The 16,598-nt window shown below is 43.1% G+C and overlaps 1 protein-coding gene across 5 annotated transcripts in view; it reads right to left on the bottom strand.

The window, feature by feature from the left end:
* The window catches only part of LOC140389715 (run domain Beclin-1-interacting and cysteine-rich domain-containing protein-like), a 111,396-nt gene that overhangs the window by 13,143 nt on the left and 81,655 nt on the right, over positions 1-16,598 (bottom strand). For 4 of the 5 annotated variants that reach the window (XM_072474155.1, XM_072474156.1, XM_072474157.1 and 1 more), the window contains 6 exons: positions 14,844-14,989; positions 14,677-14,741; positions 13,891-14,129; positions 8,130-8,191; positions 4,424-4,577; positions 1,889-1,982 (listed from right to left, as the gene is read on the bottom strand). In XM_072474155.1, the coding sequence (XP_072330256.1) occupies positions 1,889-1,982; positions 4,424-4,577; positions 8,130-8,191; positions 13,891-14,129; positions 14,677-14,741; positions 14,844-14,989 (760 nt within the window). Of the gene's footprint in view, positions 1-1,888; positions 1,983-4,423; positions 4,578-8,129; positions 8,192-13,890; positions 14,130-14,676; positions 14,742-14,843; positions 14,990-16,598 lie in introns of those variants that run through there. The other variant, XR_011934453.1, reaches the window with a different exon arrangement.

Below are 16,598 nucleotides of genomic sequence, written 5' to 3' on the forward strand. Positions count from 1 at the left end.
ACATTTCTGAAGCCTTCCTTCTTGCAGCACGGTAGCACAAGTGGATAGCACTGTGGCTTCACAGCGCCAGTGTCCCAGGTTCGATTCCCCACTGGGTCACTGTCTGTGCGGTATCTGCACATTCTCCCAATGTCCGGGTGCTCCGGTTTCCTCCCACAATCCAAAGACGTGCGGGTTAGGTGGATTGACCATGATAAATTGCCCTCAGTGGCCAAAAAGTTTAGGAGGGGTTATTGGGTTACGGGGATAGGGTGGAAGTGAGGGCTTAAGTGGATCGGTGCAGACTCGATGGGCCGAATGGCCTCCTTCTGCACCGTATGCACCAGCCCTGTAGCCACGTGTTCAGCTGCACTCGCTGTCTGTTCCTTGCCTCACTTGCACGTGGCACCGGTTGCAATCCTGAGATCGCTACTCTGCTTGTCCTGCTCTTTAGCTTCCAACCCAACTCCCTAAAAATCACTTTTTAGATCCTCATCCCTTTTCTTAGCTATGTCGTTGGTGCCTCTGTGCACCACGACTTCGGTTTGTTCCCCCTCCCCCTTAAGAATCCTGTAGACTCGGTCAGAGACATCCCTGGCCCTGGCACCGGGGAGGCAACATATCTTCCGGGAGTCTCGTTCGCGACCACAGAATCTCCTATCCATTCCCCCAATCATTGAGTCTCCCATCACTATTGCTTTTCTATTCTCCCCCCTTCCCTTCTGAGCCACAGAGCCAGGCTCATTGCCAGAGGCCTGCCCGCTAGTTAAGACAAAGGAAACCTAAAAGGGGGTGATGTAAAATCCTGGACTGGATGTGCTGCTAAAAGTAGAACAGTAGTTTAGTTAAGAGTCATTTGTACAGTGGTATGGTTGTGGCAGTGGTGAGCACTGCTGCATCATGGCATCAAGGACCCATGTTCGATCTCGGCCCCGGGTCACTGTCTATGTGGAGTTTGCACATTCTCCCCATGTCTGCGTGGGTCTTCACCCCCCCCACCCCTCAACCCAAATATGTGCAGGGTAGGTGGATTGGCCATGCTAAAATTGACCCTCAATTGGAAAGAAAAACAGCCTTTTGTAAAATCTGGACTGGATTTTTTTGGAATGCAAACCACTAAGAGAAAGCATTATTATGGAAAAAGATTTTAAAGCGTGCTTTTTTGGAGTGGAATTTGTAAACTCTCCTGTGACATTCATCTGGGGGGATTATGAGAAGACATTCAAAAATATTCACTTGGGGTTCAGAGTGGAAGGTGTATGAAATGAAATGAAAAGAAAATCGCTTATTGTCACAAGTAGGCTTCAAATGAAGTTACTGTGAAAAGCCTCTAGTCGCCACATTCCGGCGCCTGTTCGGGGAGGCTGTTACAGGAATTGAACCGTGCTGCTGGCCTGCCTTGGTCTGCTTTCAAAGCCAGTGATTTAGCCCTGTGCTAAACAGCCCCGTGTATTTGCCCACAGTTATCTTATGTGCTTAAAAGGGACTTTGTGTTGAGGTCACTGTAGATTAAAATGTATTTTGGAATGTGTGTTAATCCGAACACCTGTGTGTAGAAGGGTGCAGTAAAGGAGTATTATATAATAATCCAACTTTTGATGTTTCATGAATGCTAGTTTCTGGTTGTTAAAAATAATTAGTGGTCTTCCTCCACAGTTTAGAAAAAATAAAAAGTCATGATCCTTTGAACCAGGGATCCATTCTGGGATCTTCCTATCCAGTTTTAACATCAACTAGGATTGTAACAACAGTGGATACACACAAAAAAAGCTGCTACAGCATTCATAGGTTATGCAGATAAATGTATATATTACATGCTAAATTATGTAAATACTTTTGAAATTTTGAAGATACTACCACAATACGATCAGTTTTTCCTCATCTTTTAATGTAACTTCAAAATACTCACCTTCACATCGTTTACATTTGTGCAGTTCAAAAGGGAAGATGATATCAGTACCATCACCACAGAATTCACAGATGAAGCCTTTAGCCTGACAAAGCTGAGTAAAAACAGGCCAATTAGTTATTTATTTTACACTGTACACTGCTCTATTACAATAGGAGTTCACTCCAAAAGAAACAGTTCATGAGTCAGCCAGGCTGTCGCCAGATGATTAGCAGCATAATAAATAAATAAAACAGTAGACAAATTACAAAAACTTATTGGAAACTTATGATACATCAGAATAGGTTCCATATTTCAATCCTAATGTGCAAGATTTCAAAGTCCTGTGAGAAGTTCACACTTCCCCATTTCCACACTGGTAGTGAATGAAATTACATATTTTGCCAGATTTGAATTGAACTAATGATAAAGTAGGAAGAGTACATCATTTATGAAACTTCCATTCCTACATAGACCATATGACCATAAGACATAGGAGTGGAATTCAGCCATTTGGCCCATCGATTCTGATACGCCATTCAATCATGACTGATATGTTTCTCATCCCCATCTTCTGCTTTTCCCCATAACCCCTTATTAATCAACCTATCTCTGTCTTAAAGACACTCAGTGCCTCAGTGATTTGGCCTCCACTGCCTTCTGTGGCAAAGAGTTTCTAACCTCACAATTTTCCACATTGCATTCCATCTGCAACTTCTTTGCCTACTCTCCTAGCCTGTCCAAGTCCTTCTGCAGCCCCCTTGCTTCCTCAGTACTACCTGTCCCCATAGGTTTTATTAGATTGGCACAGTTCAATTTGTTCAGAATTTGGGTTCAAAAATTCCATGCAAAATGGAACACAGGTTAGAAAAATCAAAAAAAGCAAACTAAAATAAAAAAAGATAGAAATTACTCTGCGGTCTTTAGAAAATGGTGACATGATAGAATGAAATAGCTAAATTTACTACTCTTAGAAAGTATTTAACCCAAACATTGATGGAAGCTGACCCAGTTAAATGATTTAAAACAATGAGCACAAAATTTCCACTTAAAACCAACGTATGAAAAATAACCCATCAAGTAATTTTATCTTTTTTAAAAAATATTTTTTATTCTCCTCCTTTTTCACATTTTCTCCCACATTTACACCCACCTACAATAAACAATAATCAGTAACAAATATGTCAATCCCCATATCAATAACAACGATCCCATCCTCCCACCAAACCCCAGACATTATCCCGCATGTTCACACAAACGAGTGACAAAAAGGAATCAGGAATCACCCGTAGTCACCATTAACACACACGGCCCCCCTCAACCCTCCAACCCACTCGCCCCCAACTAATGTTCGATGTTATCCAGTTCTTGAAAGTGCATAATGAATAATGCCCATGAATTGTAGAACCCCTCCATCCTTCCCCTCAGTTCAAACTTAACCTTCTCAAGAGTCAAGAATTCCAACAGGTACCGCCCCCCCCCCCCCCGCCACGCCAGGGCACAGGGTGGAGAGGTTGCTCTCCAACCCATCAGGATCCGCCTTCGGGCGATCAACGAGGCGAAGGCTACAACATCTGCCTCAGCACCCGTTTCCAACCCTGGTTGGTCCGACACCCCGAATATGGCCACCCCGGGGGCCCCGGGTCCAGTTTCACGTGCACCACTTTAGAAATTACCCTAAAAACCTCCTTCCAGTAATTCTCTAGCTTTGGACAGGGCCAAAACATGTGAATGTGATTAGCGCCCCCCCCCCAGCGCCGCGCACCGCGCAACATTCACACACATCTTCCACTCCCTCAAAAAATCGGCTCATCCTCGCTCTCATGAGGTGTGCTCTGTATACCACCCTCAGCTGTATCAGCCCCAACCTCGCGCACGAGGTGGAGGCATTCACTTGTAATTTAATCTTCAAAGTAGGTGCTTCCTTTAGATAGATATGAGTCACTTACAAACCTTTCCAACATGGAGAGGAATTCTGACAATCTACTTACTGGAGCCTCATCAAATAGCACTTGAGAATTGATAAAAGACGAACGATTCAATCTCCTATATTTTAAAACTGGCTTACATTGGTGATTCTTAACTGTAAAAAAACTGATAGGTGACAGGACACAGTGTGACTGTTTTAGAAGATTTCCAGAAACGGAAGCTGTGGATAACATTGTGGATCATAAACTTCTTGCCAAAGTCAATTGGGCTCAAAATCTGACATAGTGGCCTCACTGAGAGAAGGAAATCTTTGAAGTTAAACCCTGGTTTGAATTTGTAACCCATTTATAGGCACTGTAATCCAACCATGAAGGAAATAATAAAACCATGACATCTCTAAAAGCCAGCTTCCATAGGGATCATTCACAAGGTGTACCACAAGTATTTAGAATGATAGCAGAATTTATCTGTCTCAATAAACCACCTGGAATGTTCCTACCATTTTGTATAAACCATCCATATTTTTGATGCACCATGTTCTTATTTACAATACTGATATGCTTATGCTGTACAAACTGCATAAATGTTTATTTACATTGAAAATCAGTGTCATTTTTTTGTACATACCATACATTTCTCCACGTGTGCTGCACCTATCGTCACCAGTTCCTTCAACCTTCCAGCCAGTTCCCCTTTCTTCACAGCAATGAGATCATTTAGTGAATATAGATGATGATCCTCAGTCAAGTGACCTGGTTCTGTGTCAAAGCTATCCAGGAGACTACAAAAGAAGCACATTACAATATTCTATAATGGAGATTAACAATCCTGATTGCCCACCCCCCCCCCAAAAAAAAAACTACATTGCCACATACTCCAACAATAATTAATATTGGGCATTTTAGGGTTGCTATGGCCGAGCATCTATACTTGCTGCTTTAGCTCAGCTATTATTATAAATAGTCACAGTACATAGTTTCTGTATTAATATAATAGTTTTAAAATGGATCACAATTAAATAGCAACCACATCAATATAGTTGATTACTGTGATTTTAGCAAAACTTGATAGAGGAGATCATTTCAAAGATGGTACTTCGTTTTTAAGTATAATCTTCAACTATGGAGAACTGCAGCTTGCAATATTTCTTGGCGAAGAAAGGAAGTTCACTTGCTGAGAGCACTCCTTTACAATTTTTCTTTTTTAACTTCTCTCCAAAGTCCAAGTGTTGTAACTTCCCAGATGCATGACTATCTCTTACCACTTTCTTTCTGAATCTCTCTAATCAAATTTCAGTTTTTTCCATGGGATCAAAACAGCCCGAGTCAAGAATAACAATCTCTGACAAAATTAGAGTATTAATCCTACTCCGCTTCTTCTGCAGTCTTTGACACAGATGATCAACATCCTACTCCTGCCCTCACCTCTTCCCTTTCTTCGTTGCTAATTGACATAGTCATAAAATTTATGCTCAACTTCAGATGGGAGAATTTTGTTACTATAGTCTCCGTCACTTACACCATCCACCCACTTATTCCAAACAGCCACCAGGCATCAGGAAAATGAGGCCAATCAATTACCATCACCGCTTATGTCAATTGTTGTGTCGGCGGCATGGTGGCGCAGCGGTTAGCACTTCTGCCTCACAACGCCGAGGACTCTGGTTCAATCCCAGCCCCAGGTCAATTCCCACATTGAGTTTGCACATTCTCCGTGTGTGTGTGGATCTCACCCCCACAACCCAAATATGTGCAGACACGCTAAATTGCCCCTTATTTGAAAATAAAAATCTAAATTAACGTTTTTTTTAAAAATCATATAAAGCACACCAACTATTTCAGGCTTCAAACTGCAGTTTTCACCTAATAAAAGTACAATTACCTATCATTTCATATTTTCAGACAGCGCCACCACTGTCAAGAACCTATGCAGTTTACAACAAGAGAAGAAACTGACCAGATGCTACAACCCCACTCAGTCAGAACAAACAATCACTTAAATTATTGTTTGGACATTGTATCCAGCACATCTTTGGTCCAAAAAGTGTAGTCCAGGCTGTGGCAAATGTTTTAAAAAGTGTACACAAAATGAAGAAAAATGGGGGCACTAAACATTAATTCAATTCAACATAAATTTGCATCTAAAGTGCAAAATTGCTAATAACTGACATTTTGATAATCCATTTCATGGGTACAATACTCTGCTGCTTCGTGCTGAATACCAGTTTTCTAGAATCTGGTTCATCAATCCAATATAGAGTGCAACGCTGTCTCGACACAATCTAATTTTTTCCACAAGTGCAAGAAAGCTCACAGCTCTGGTTGTCTTCTACCTTCCAGTTATCTTCTTTCATCTAAGGGTGGCAGCATGTTGGGGTATTTTCATATAACGAGACAGCACAGAAGGCATATCATGTGTTGGCTTGGATTTTTGATTTTGATTTATTGCTCTTATTATTAGCTTTTCAGCTAGTTTGACACCCAATTCGTCACACTCCTGTGCTCTTTAACAGAGAACGCGGCAACCTTTTCCCCTCCAAGTGTTTATCCAAATCTCTTTGAATGTTGCTATTAAATTTGGTTCCAACACACTTTCAGGCAGTACACTCTAAATCATCAGAACTCGCTGCATAAAAAAAAGATATCTCATCTCTCCTTTGGTTGTTTTGCCACTTAACTCAAAATTTCTCCCGGGACAGCACAGTGGTGCAGTGGTTAGCACTGCTGCCTACGCCGCTGAGGACTCAGGTTTGATTTTGGCCTCGGGTCACTGTGTGGAGTTTGCACATTCTCCCCATGTCTGCATGGGTTTCACCCTCACAACCCAAAGATGTGCAGGCTAGGTGGAGTGGCCACACTGAATTACCCCTTAATTGGAAAAAAATTATTGGGTACTCTAAAGAAAAATAATAAAAAAACTTAATTTCTCCCTACCCTAAACAGTTTCTTCCTACTTCATCAAAATTCTGCACCTCAATTAAATCTCCTCTTAATCTTCACTGGAGAAAATTCCATTTCGCTCTTCTATCCATTCAGCTTTCATTCCTGATCTCATTTTAGTAAATCACCACTGTATCAAGGCTTTGGCATCCTCCCTAAAGTGTGGTGCCCACAATGCACACATTATGGGATTATGGGCAACTACCAACCTCACCCATCTCATTCTAGTTATCATTCTTCAAATGCTGAATTCTCCAACCCCCACTTTTCTCTTGTCTAGAGCAACCAACGGAGGACAAAACAAGCTCAGCGGCATTGGCCAGTCATTTAGAAAAAAGGCAAACAAGTGATCGTAAATTTCTAAATAATCTCAGATTATGTTAAAACAAAAAGTGAACTTGAACATTTGGGAAAAAAGTAGCGGAAGAAAATTACTAAAGATTAGCAAACAGAAAATTGAGGATGCATGTTCAAAATTCAGACATTTTGATTGAATTTTTCCTGGAGGTCAAATCAGAGTGCAAACTGACATCACAAAAATGGTCATATTACATTTGACAATGGAGAAGAAATAAGGGTATATTTTCAGAGTGCCTTGCTTATTAGAGTGTGCACACATTTTGATTTAAGTTAAATAAATTTATGAAAATTGTGGGCAATGTGCTTCGGACTTTCCAATATATTCCAATAACGAGCAAGGTCCCTCTCCATAGGTGAGGACTCAGAAAAATTTACCTTATGGCATTTTTCTACATTCTATCTTGCAAGCTGGAGTTCTCCACAACTTAAAAGAGGATGATGTTCATGCATTAATTACTGAAATTTTAACCCCTGCTGGAAATTGTCACGGACTTTAACACTTTTAACTCAAAGGGGTAGATGCAACTAACCAGTTAGAAAGGGTTGCACCAATACCAAAAGTCCAACAGCATTCAAGTTGGAGGATGCAAGGAATCCACGCCAATTTTGAGGTATAGAAGATGAGCAATTACGCTAGCTTTAATGAAATACTCAAAGTTGGAATTAAGAAAAACAATTGCAAGTTGGCAACAGATAACCAAAAGCCATTTTCTGCACAATTTTTCAAGTGCTGTATAACGTCAGTATTCAAAGTAAATGGAATCCATGTGGTATATCTTATGAAGAATTTTGTTGATGGCAGAAAGAAACTCCACATATGGAAGAGCTGGTTGTCTTGTTGCCAATTGCAATAAGTCATATTTAGTTAAGTTTGAATTTCTAGTCTGGGGTATTCAAATACAGTATTCTATTACTAGTAAGCCAACAGCAGAAACACAATCAATCTTCACTGCTCCCCCATTAATGTTCTATTTCATGGAAGTGCTGTGGAAGAAGCAAAGGAATCACCTTTTTAAAAAAAAAATCTAACTCACTCTTTTGCCAGCCGGCACGTTTTGAATAAGTTCTTCATATGAACTAACTGGAGTCTCAGCATCTGACAACATTTTCAAAAATAGAAGAAAATATGACTTAATGCAGAGTTATCACATTTTAGTCTGCTTTTTTTTTTAAAGCACCATTTTTTTTGGGGGGGGGGGGGGGTTCACATTTTTTGGTACGAATATGAGTTATCAAGTTATCTCCAATAGGATTATAATCTGACAAAACAATTTTCACATCACTGGATAATACTGAACCAACTGAAAAATTGCAGGATTAAGTCTGTATTGCTAGATACTTTGCAAAATATGGTAAGCAAAAATAAAAAGTTTACTTGGACCCTAAAAACTGTAGCTAATGAGTAAAAATATATTCAATGCTATTTTAATCACTGGATGGAACAAGTGCAGTACTTCAAAATAATTTTTCATACAGATTATAAAAACAGAATATTACAGCTCAGAAAGAAGCCACTCAGCCCATTGTGCTTGTGCAAGCTCGCTGGTAGGGCCATCAAATTAGTCCCATTCTTATGCTCCTTCCCCATTCCCCTGGAAATCTTTCCTTTCCAGAATTGATCTCATTCTCTTTTTAACACTATTCTTAAGGCAGTGCATTTCAGATCACAACAATCACTCCACAAACAAATTCTCTTAATCTCCCCTCTGGTTCATTGCCAATTATATTAAAATTGGTGCCTGGCCCTGTTATTGGATGTTAAATAGAAAAATAGAAAATACAGCACAGAACAGGCCCTTCGGCCCACGATGTTGTGCCGAACCTTTGTCCTAGATTAATCATAGATTATCATTGAATTTACAGTGCAGAAGGAGGCCATTCGGCCCTTTGAGTCTGCACCAGCTCTTGGAAAGAGCACCCTACCCAAACTCAACACCTCCACCCAACACCAAGGGCAATTTGAACATTAAGGGCAATTTATCATTGGCCAATTCACCTAACCCGCACATCTTTGGGCTGTGGGAGGAAACCGGAGCACCCGGAGGAAACCCACGCAGACACGGGGAGGACGTGCAGACTCCGCACAGACAATGACCCAAGCCAGAATCGAACCTGGGACCATGGATCTGTGAAGCAATTGTGCTATCCACAATGCTACCGTGCTGCCCTTAAGAACAAATAAATCTACACTATATCATTTTCCCGTAATCCATGTACCTATCCAATAGCTGCTTGAAGGTCCCTAATGTTTCCGACTCAACTACTTCCACAGGCAGTGCATTCCATGCCCCCACTACTCTCTGGGTAAAGAACCTACCTCTGATATCCCTCCTATATCTTCCACCTTTCACCTTAAATTTATGTCCCCTTGTAATGGTGTGTTCCACCTGGGGAAAAAGTCTCTGACTCTCTACTCTATCTATTCCCCTGATCATCTTATAAACCTCTATCAAGTCGCCCCTCATCCTTCTCCGCTCTAATGAGAAAAGGCTTAGCACCCTCAACCTTTCCTCGTAAGACCTACTCTCCATTCCAGGCAACATCCTGGTAAATCTTCTTTGCACCTTTTCCAGAGCTTCCACACAGAGCGACCAGAACTGTACACAGTACTCCAAATGTGGCCTTACCAAAGTTTTGTACAGCTGCATCATCACCTCACGGCTCTTAAATTCAATCCCTCTGTTAATGAACGCGAGAACACCATAGGCCTTCTTCACAGCTCTATCCACTTGAGTGGCAACTTTCAACGATGTATGAACATAGACCCCAAGGTCTCTCTGCTCCTCCACAATGCCAAGAACTCTACCGTTAACCCTGTATTCCGCATTCATATTTGTCCTTCCAAAATGGACAACCTCACACTTTTCAGGGTTAAACGCCATCTGCCACTTCTCAGCCCAGCTCTGCATCCTATCTATGTCTCTTTGCAGCCGACAACAGCCCTCCTTACTATCCACAACTCCACCAATCTTCGTATCGTCTGCAAATTTACTGACCCACCCTTCAACTCCCTCATCCAAGTCATTAATGAAAATCACAAACAGCAGAGGACCCAGAACTGATCCCTGCGGTACACCACTGGTAACGGGGATCCAGGCTGAATATTTGCCATCCACCACCACTCTCTGACTTCTATCGGTTAGCCAGTTTGTTATCCAACTGGCCAAGTTTCCCACTATCCCATGCCTCCTTACTTTGTGCAGAAGCCTACCATGGGGAACTTTATCAAATGCCTTACTAAAATCCATGTACACTACATCCACTGCTTTACCTTCATCCACATGCTTGGTCACCTCCTCAAAGAATTCAATAAGATTTGTAAGGCAAGACCTACCCCTCACAAATCCGTGCTGACTATCCCGAATCAAGCCGTGTCTTTCCAGATGCTCAGAAATCCTATCCTTCAGTACCCTTTCCATTACTTTGCCTACCACCGAAGTAAGACTAACTGGCCTGTAATTCCCAGGGTTATCCCTAGTTCCTTTTTTGAACAGGGGCACGACATTCGCCACTCTCCAATCCCCTGGTACCACCCCTGTTGACAGTGAGGACGAAAAGATAATTGCCAATGGCTCTGCAATTTCATCTCTTGTTTCCCATAGAATCCTTGGATATATCCCGTCAGGCCCGGGGGACTTGTCTATCCTCAAGTTTTTCAAAATGCCCAACACATCTTCCTTCCTAACAAGTATTTCCTCGAGCTTACCAATCTGTTTCACACTGTCCTCTCCAACAATATCGCCCCTCTCATTTGTAAATACAGAAGAAAAGTACTCATTCAAGACCTCCCCTATCTCTTCAGACTCAATACACAATCTCCCGCTACTATCCTTGATCGGACCTACCCTCGCTCTAGTCATTCTCATATTTCTCACATGTGTAAAAGGCCTTGGGGTTTTCCTTGATCCTACCCGCCAAAGATTATTCATGCCCTCTCTTAGCTCTCCTAATCCCTTTCTTCAGTTCCCTCCTGGCTATCTTGTATCCCTCCAATGCCCTGTCTGAACCTTGTTTCTTCAGCCTTACATAAGTCACCTTTTTTCTCTTAACAAGACATTCAACCTCTCTTGTCAACCATGGTTCCCTCACTCGACCATCTCTTCCCTGCCTGACAGGGACATACATATCAAGGACACGTAGCACCTGTTCCTTGAACAAGTTCCACGTTTCACTTGTGTCCTTCCCTGCCAGCCTATGTTCCCAACTTATGCACTTCAATTCTTGTCTGACAACATCGTATTTACCCTTCCCCCAATTGTAAACCTTGCCCTGTTGCACGTACCTATCCCTCTCCATTACTAAAGTGAAAGTCACAGAATTGTGGTCACTATCTCCAAAATGCTCCCCCACTAACAAATCTATCACTTGCCCTGGCTCATTACCCAGTATTAAATCCAATATTGCCCCTCCTCTGGTCGGACAATCTACATACTGTGTTAGAAAAGCTTCCTGGACACACTGCACAAACACCACCCCATCCAAACTATTTGATCTAAAGAGTTTCCACTCAATATTTGGGAAGTTAAAGTCGCCCATGACTACTACCCTATGACTTCTGCACCTTTCCAAAATCTGTTTCCCAATCTGTTCCTCCACATCTCTGCTACTATTGGGGGGCCTATAGAAAACTCCTAACAAGGTGACTGCTCCTTTCCTATTTCTGACTTCAACCCATACTACCTCAATAGGGTGATACTCCTCGAACTGCCTTTCTGCAGCTGTGATACTATCTCTAATTAATAATGCCACCCCCCCACCTCTTTTACCACCCTCCCTAATCTTATTGAAACATCTATAACCAGGGACCTCCAACAACCATTTCTGCTCCTCTTCTATCCAAGTTTCCGTGATGGCCACCACATCGTAGTCCCAAGTACCGATCCATGCCTTAAGTTCACCCACCTTATTCCTGATGCTTCTTGCGTTGAAGTATACACACTTCAACCCATCTCCGTGCCTGCAAATACTCTCCTTTGTCAGTGTTCCCTTCCCCACTGCCTCATTACATGCTTTGGCGTCCTGAATATCGGCTACCTTAGTTGCTGGACTACAAATCCGGTTCCCATTCCCCTGCCAAATTAGTTTAAACCCTCCCGAAGAGTACTAGCAAACCTCCCTCCCAGGATATTGGTGCCCCTCTGGTTCAGATGCAACCCGTCCTGCTTGTACAGGTCCCACCTTCCCCAGAATGCGCTCCAATTATCCAAATACCTGAAGCCCTCCCTCCTACACCATTCCTGCAGCCACGTGTTCAACTGCACGCTCTCCCTATTCCTAGCCTCGCTATCACGTGGCACCGGCAACAAACCAGAGATGACAACTCTGTCTGTCCTGGCTTTCAACTTCCAGCCTAACTCCCTAAACTTGTTTATTACCTCCACACCCCTTTTCCTACCTATGTCGTTGGTACCAATGTGCACCACGACTTCTGGCTGCTCCCCCTCCCCCTTAAGGATCCTGAAGACACGATCCGAGACATCCCTGGCCCTGGCACCCAGGAGGCAACATACCTTCCGGGAGTCTCGCTCGCGACCACAGAATCTCCTATCTATTCCCCTAACCATTGAATCTCCTACAACTATTGCTTTTCTATTCTCCCCCTTTCCCTTCTGAGCCCCAGAGCCAGACTCAGTGCCAGAGACCTGGCCGCTAGGGCCTTCCCCCGGTAGGTCATCCCCCCCAACAGCATCCAAAACGGTATACTTGTTTTGAAGGGGAACGGCCACGAGGGATCCCTGCACTGTCTGCCTGTTTGTTTTTTTCCCCCTGACTGTAACCCAGCTATTCTTGTCCTGTACCTTGGGTGTGGTTACCTCTCTGTAACTCTTCTCAATCACCCCCTCTGCCTCCCGGATGATCCGAAGTTCATCCAGCTTCAGCTCCAGTTCCCCAACACGGTCTTTGAGGAGCTGAAGTTGGGTGCACTTCCCGCAGGTATAGTCAGTGGGGACACCGGTGGTATCCCACACCACCCACATCCTACAGGAGGAGCATGTAACTGGCCTAGCCTCCATCCCCTCTTACCCTACAGAATATAGCTGCTGTGTGGACTAACTAGATCTCCGCCCTCCGACTCTGCTCCCAGTCAGCTACACTTCCTGTAAACTCCTGGCTCTCTTCTCACTCTTTGCGGAAATGTCGGAAACAAAATGAAAGGAGCACCTTACTCCCTCCTCACCCAACTCCCTCGGTCACCAAACTCTCACTATCGCACTCAAAAAGCACCAAATTCAGCACTCCCTCGGTCACCAAACTCTCACTATCGCACTCAAAAAGCACCAAATTCAGCACGCAGTGCAAACAAAGTCTGCGCTGTAGGGGATCACTTTTATACTGTGAATCTAGCCTCTGAAAAACTGGCCTAATCCAATTAACTAATTAACAAGCTCCAGCTGCAAGTGCCTAGAAGTAGAAGCCTGTTTAAAGCTGATTGAAAATTCACCTTCTTCTAAACCAAACAGCAACTTTTAAATTAATTAACTAAATAAAAGAAAGACTAAACTTTAGATAAAAATGAAGCCTTATACTCCCTCGGTCACCAAACTCTCACTATCGCACTCAAAAAGCACCAAATTCAGCACTCAGTGCAAACTGAGTTCTTAAAACTTAATTAGAATCCTAATTATAACACTAAAAATTACTACCATACTGGTGGCATTGCAACAAAATTGGTACAGTCATTCTTACAGACATTGCAATCATGCCACTTCCTTACATCAAGAAAGCTGCATTTCTTAATCATTGGAATAATCTATTTTTCAGTCCTAATAAGGAAAATGTCTTCGGATTGCTTACATGAACTTGATCCAGCGCCTTCACCTTTCGATACAAAACACTGTTGATGTCCTGAACATTGAAGAGTGGATCATTCCAGATTTTATTCAGCAAATCCTTGGAAAAGTTACTGACGTAATACTTGCTGAAGTCCCATTTCCGCAATATCCGGCTTGGGATCACCGACTGGACATTCTCGTGACAGCACTGACAGAAATACTTCCCCAGATATTCACAATAGCGTAGTCTCTTTATGTAATCTGGATGGAAAAGGGAGAAAACGTTTGCAAATTCAAGAGCTGGTGGGAAAAGAGCAAGTTCACAATAGAATGCCATCATAAATCCACTGCACAAAATAACAAAGAAATGAGAATTTGTATTCATCTCTGCATTTTGGAGGATATGGCTCACTCCTTTTCCTCTCAAACAAAAAATGCCCCGTTGTCAATAATGTTTAAACAAACAATTTATTTCTCAGCCTCCTGCAGTGTCTTTCGTAAAATCAAATACTATGATGCACTGTGGCGCGTCAGCAAACCGACTGGCCAGTGTCTCTGCATCTAGAAACTCAGAAAAGTGCATCAGTATTAGGCCAGATTTTTGTTTTTAAGTAACAATTTTTTAACCATTATTTTCAGGGGAGGCCGAGGGGTAAGGCACAGAGGGGCTGTTAGCTAGGTAAAATTATATATTTGCATTAACAACATTTGTAAATAAAACAACCCCATACAGACAGAAATAGAATACTGAATATGCAAGTACAAGCAGAACTTTATCACCGCACTTAATTTCCTGAACATCATTTACCTGGCTCCACTCGGATACCACATCCTGCACAGCGGTAATTTTGTTTGGCAACAACCACCTTTCTCCTATAACGACAAAACATTATCTCATCAAATTGTCACAACTTACACTCAAAGAAAAGAACAGCATCAAGTAGAAAAAGTCTAGTTGCCGAGCTTTTAGCTTACTTGGGCGAAGGGTGAATGTTGAAGATTATTTGTGGCCGAGGTGGTGCCCATTCTAAATTTCCTCTCACTCTAATTCGTAGTTTGTAAATATCAGCATGCTCGCCATCATCAGGAGACACCGGAAAAGAGTCTGGAATTGGCAAAAGCTGTAAGAAAGTTATTGATGTAGAACTAGAATAATTAGTCCAACATTAGCTAAATCTGCTAAAAGTAACAAAATCGAAAAGTTATCTTATCTTATTTCGCTTATTGTTACAAGTAGGCTTCAATGAAGTTACTGTGAAAAGCTCCTAGTCGCCACATTCCAGCACCTGTTCGGGGAGGCCGGTCCGGGAATTGAACCCGCACTGCTGCCTTGTTCTGCATTCCAAGCCAGCTGTTTAGCCCACTGTGCTAAACCAGTTCCGTGTTACTGGAGAGGGCAGGGAAAGGTGCATTGTCCAGTGGGAATGGAACACATTTTAAATAGAGTAATCTAGGGCAGCAGTGGGTAGCACTGCTGCCTCACGGCGCCGAGCAGTCGGGTTAGATCCTCGCCCCTATCCGTGTGGAGTTTGCCCATTCTCCCAGTGTGTGTGTGGGTCTGACCCTCCCACAACCCAAAGATGTGCAGGGTAGGTAAATTGGCCACGCTAAATTGCCCCTTAATTTAATTTTTTTTTTAATTTTAAGAAAAGTAATCAGCTGTGTACTTTGGCGACTTGGTAATCCACTACATTCCATTAAAGATCAAGGCCTGAATTTTACCTTCGGGGGAGCACCCAAAGTTGGCATGGGTGGAAGCAGATGTAAAATCCACTACTGCCCGAGAATGCAATTAAACTAGGACCCTCACAGCATGTAACAAGGGTTGCTGGTTGGGCTCTTGCTGAGCATGGGTGGGAATGCACCAGGCACTGGATCCCGGCTCGGAGGAGGAGGAGGGAGGGGGGGGGGGGGGGGGGGGGTTATAAAAGCTGAGGAGGGAGCTCTTTGAAGGCTGCCAGGAGTTGTGGGGAAGGCTGAAGGCATTTGTGGAATAATAATGACTTTCCTGTTGTCCACCAATGGCATCAGCTCCAGGGCGGCACAGTAGCACAGTGGTTAGCACTGTTGCTTCACAGCACCAGGGCCCCAGGTTTGATTCCTGGCTAAGGTCACAAGGAGTCTGCACGTTCTCCGTGTCTGCGAGGGTTTCCTCCGGGTGCTCCGGTTTCCTCCCACGTCCCGAAAAACCTACTTGCTAGGTAATTTGGACATTCTGAATTCTCCCTCCGTGTAGCCGAACAGGCGCTGGAATATGGCGACTAAGGACTTTTTGCAGTAACTTCATTGCAATGTTAATGTATGTCTACTTGTGACAATAAGGATTATTATTATTATAGGATGTCATGGTTGGCAGGCAGTTGAGCAAATCGGGTGGGCCTGGAATCCCAGTTTCGCCGATGAGTGCCTGGCTATCCAGTGCAGGTCAATGCCAGGTACCACATTCTTCAGGCCCAGGGATGGCAAGAGAAGAGTGTTGCACCTGGCAAAGGCGGCCTGGATAGAGGTAGCTGCCCAGGTCAGTCAGCACGATATTGTGTGCCACACCTGGATTCAGTGCCACAAAAGATTCAACAACCTTCTGTGGTCAGCAAGGTTTAAGTGCAGAGATGGCATGGTCCGGTGTGGAGATGTGCAAATGACAAATGTTGAATTCTTTGCCCGTCAGTCTGGCCTCAATAAAACTCTAGATGGATTTGTAGGCATAGTATTATTTATTTTTAACCAACT

The sequence above is a fragment of the Scyliorhinus torazame genome, chromosome 14 (genome assembly GCF_047496885.1).
Source record: "Scyliorhinus torazame isolate Kashiwa2021f chromosome 14, sScyTor2.1, whole genome shotgun sequence".
NCBI classification, from domain to species: Eukaryota; Metazoa; Chordata; class Chondrichthyes; order Carcharhiniformes; family Scyliorhinidae; genus Scyliorhinus; species Scyliorhinus torazame.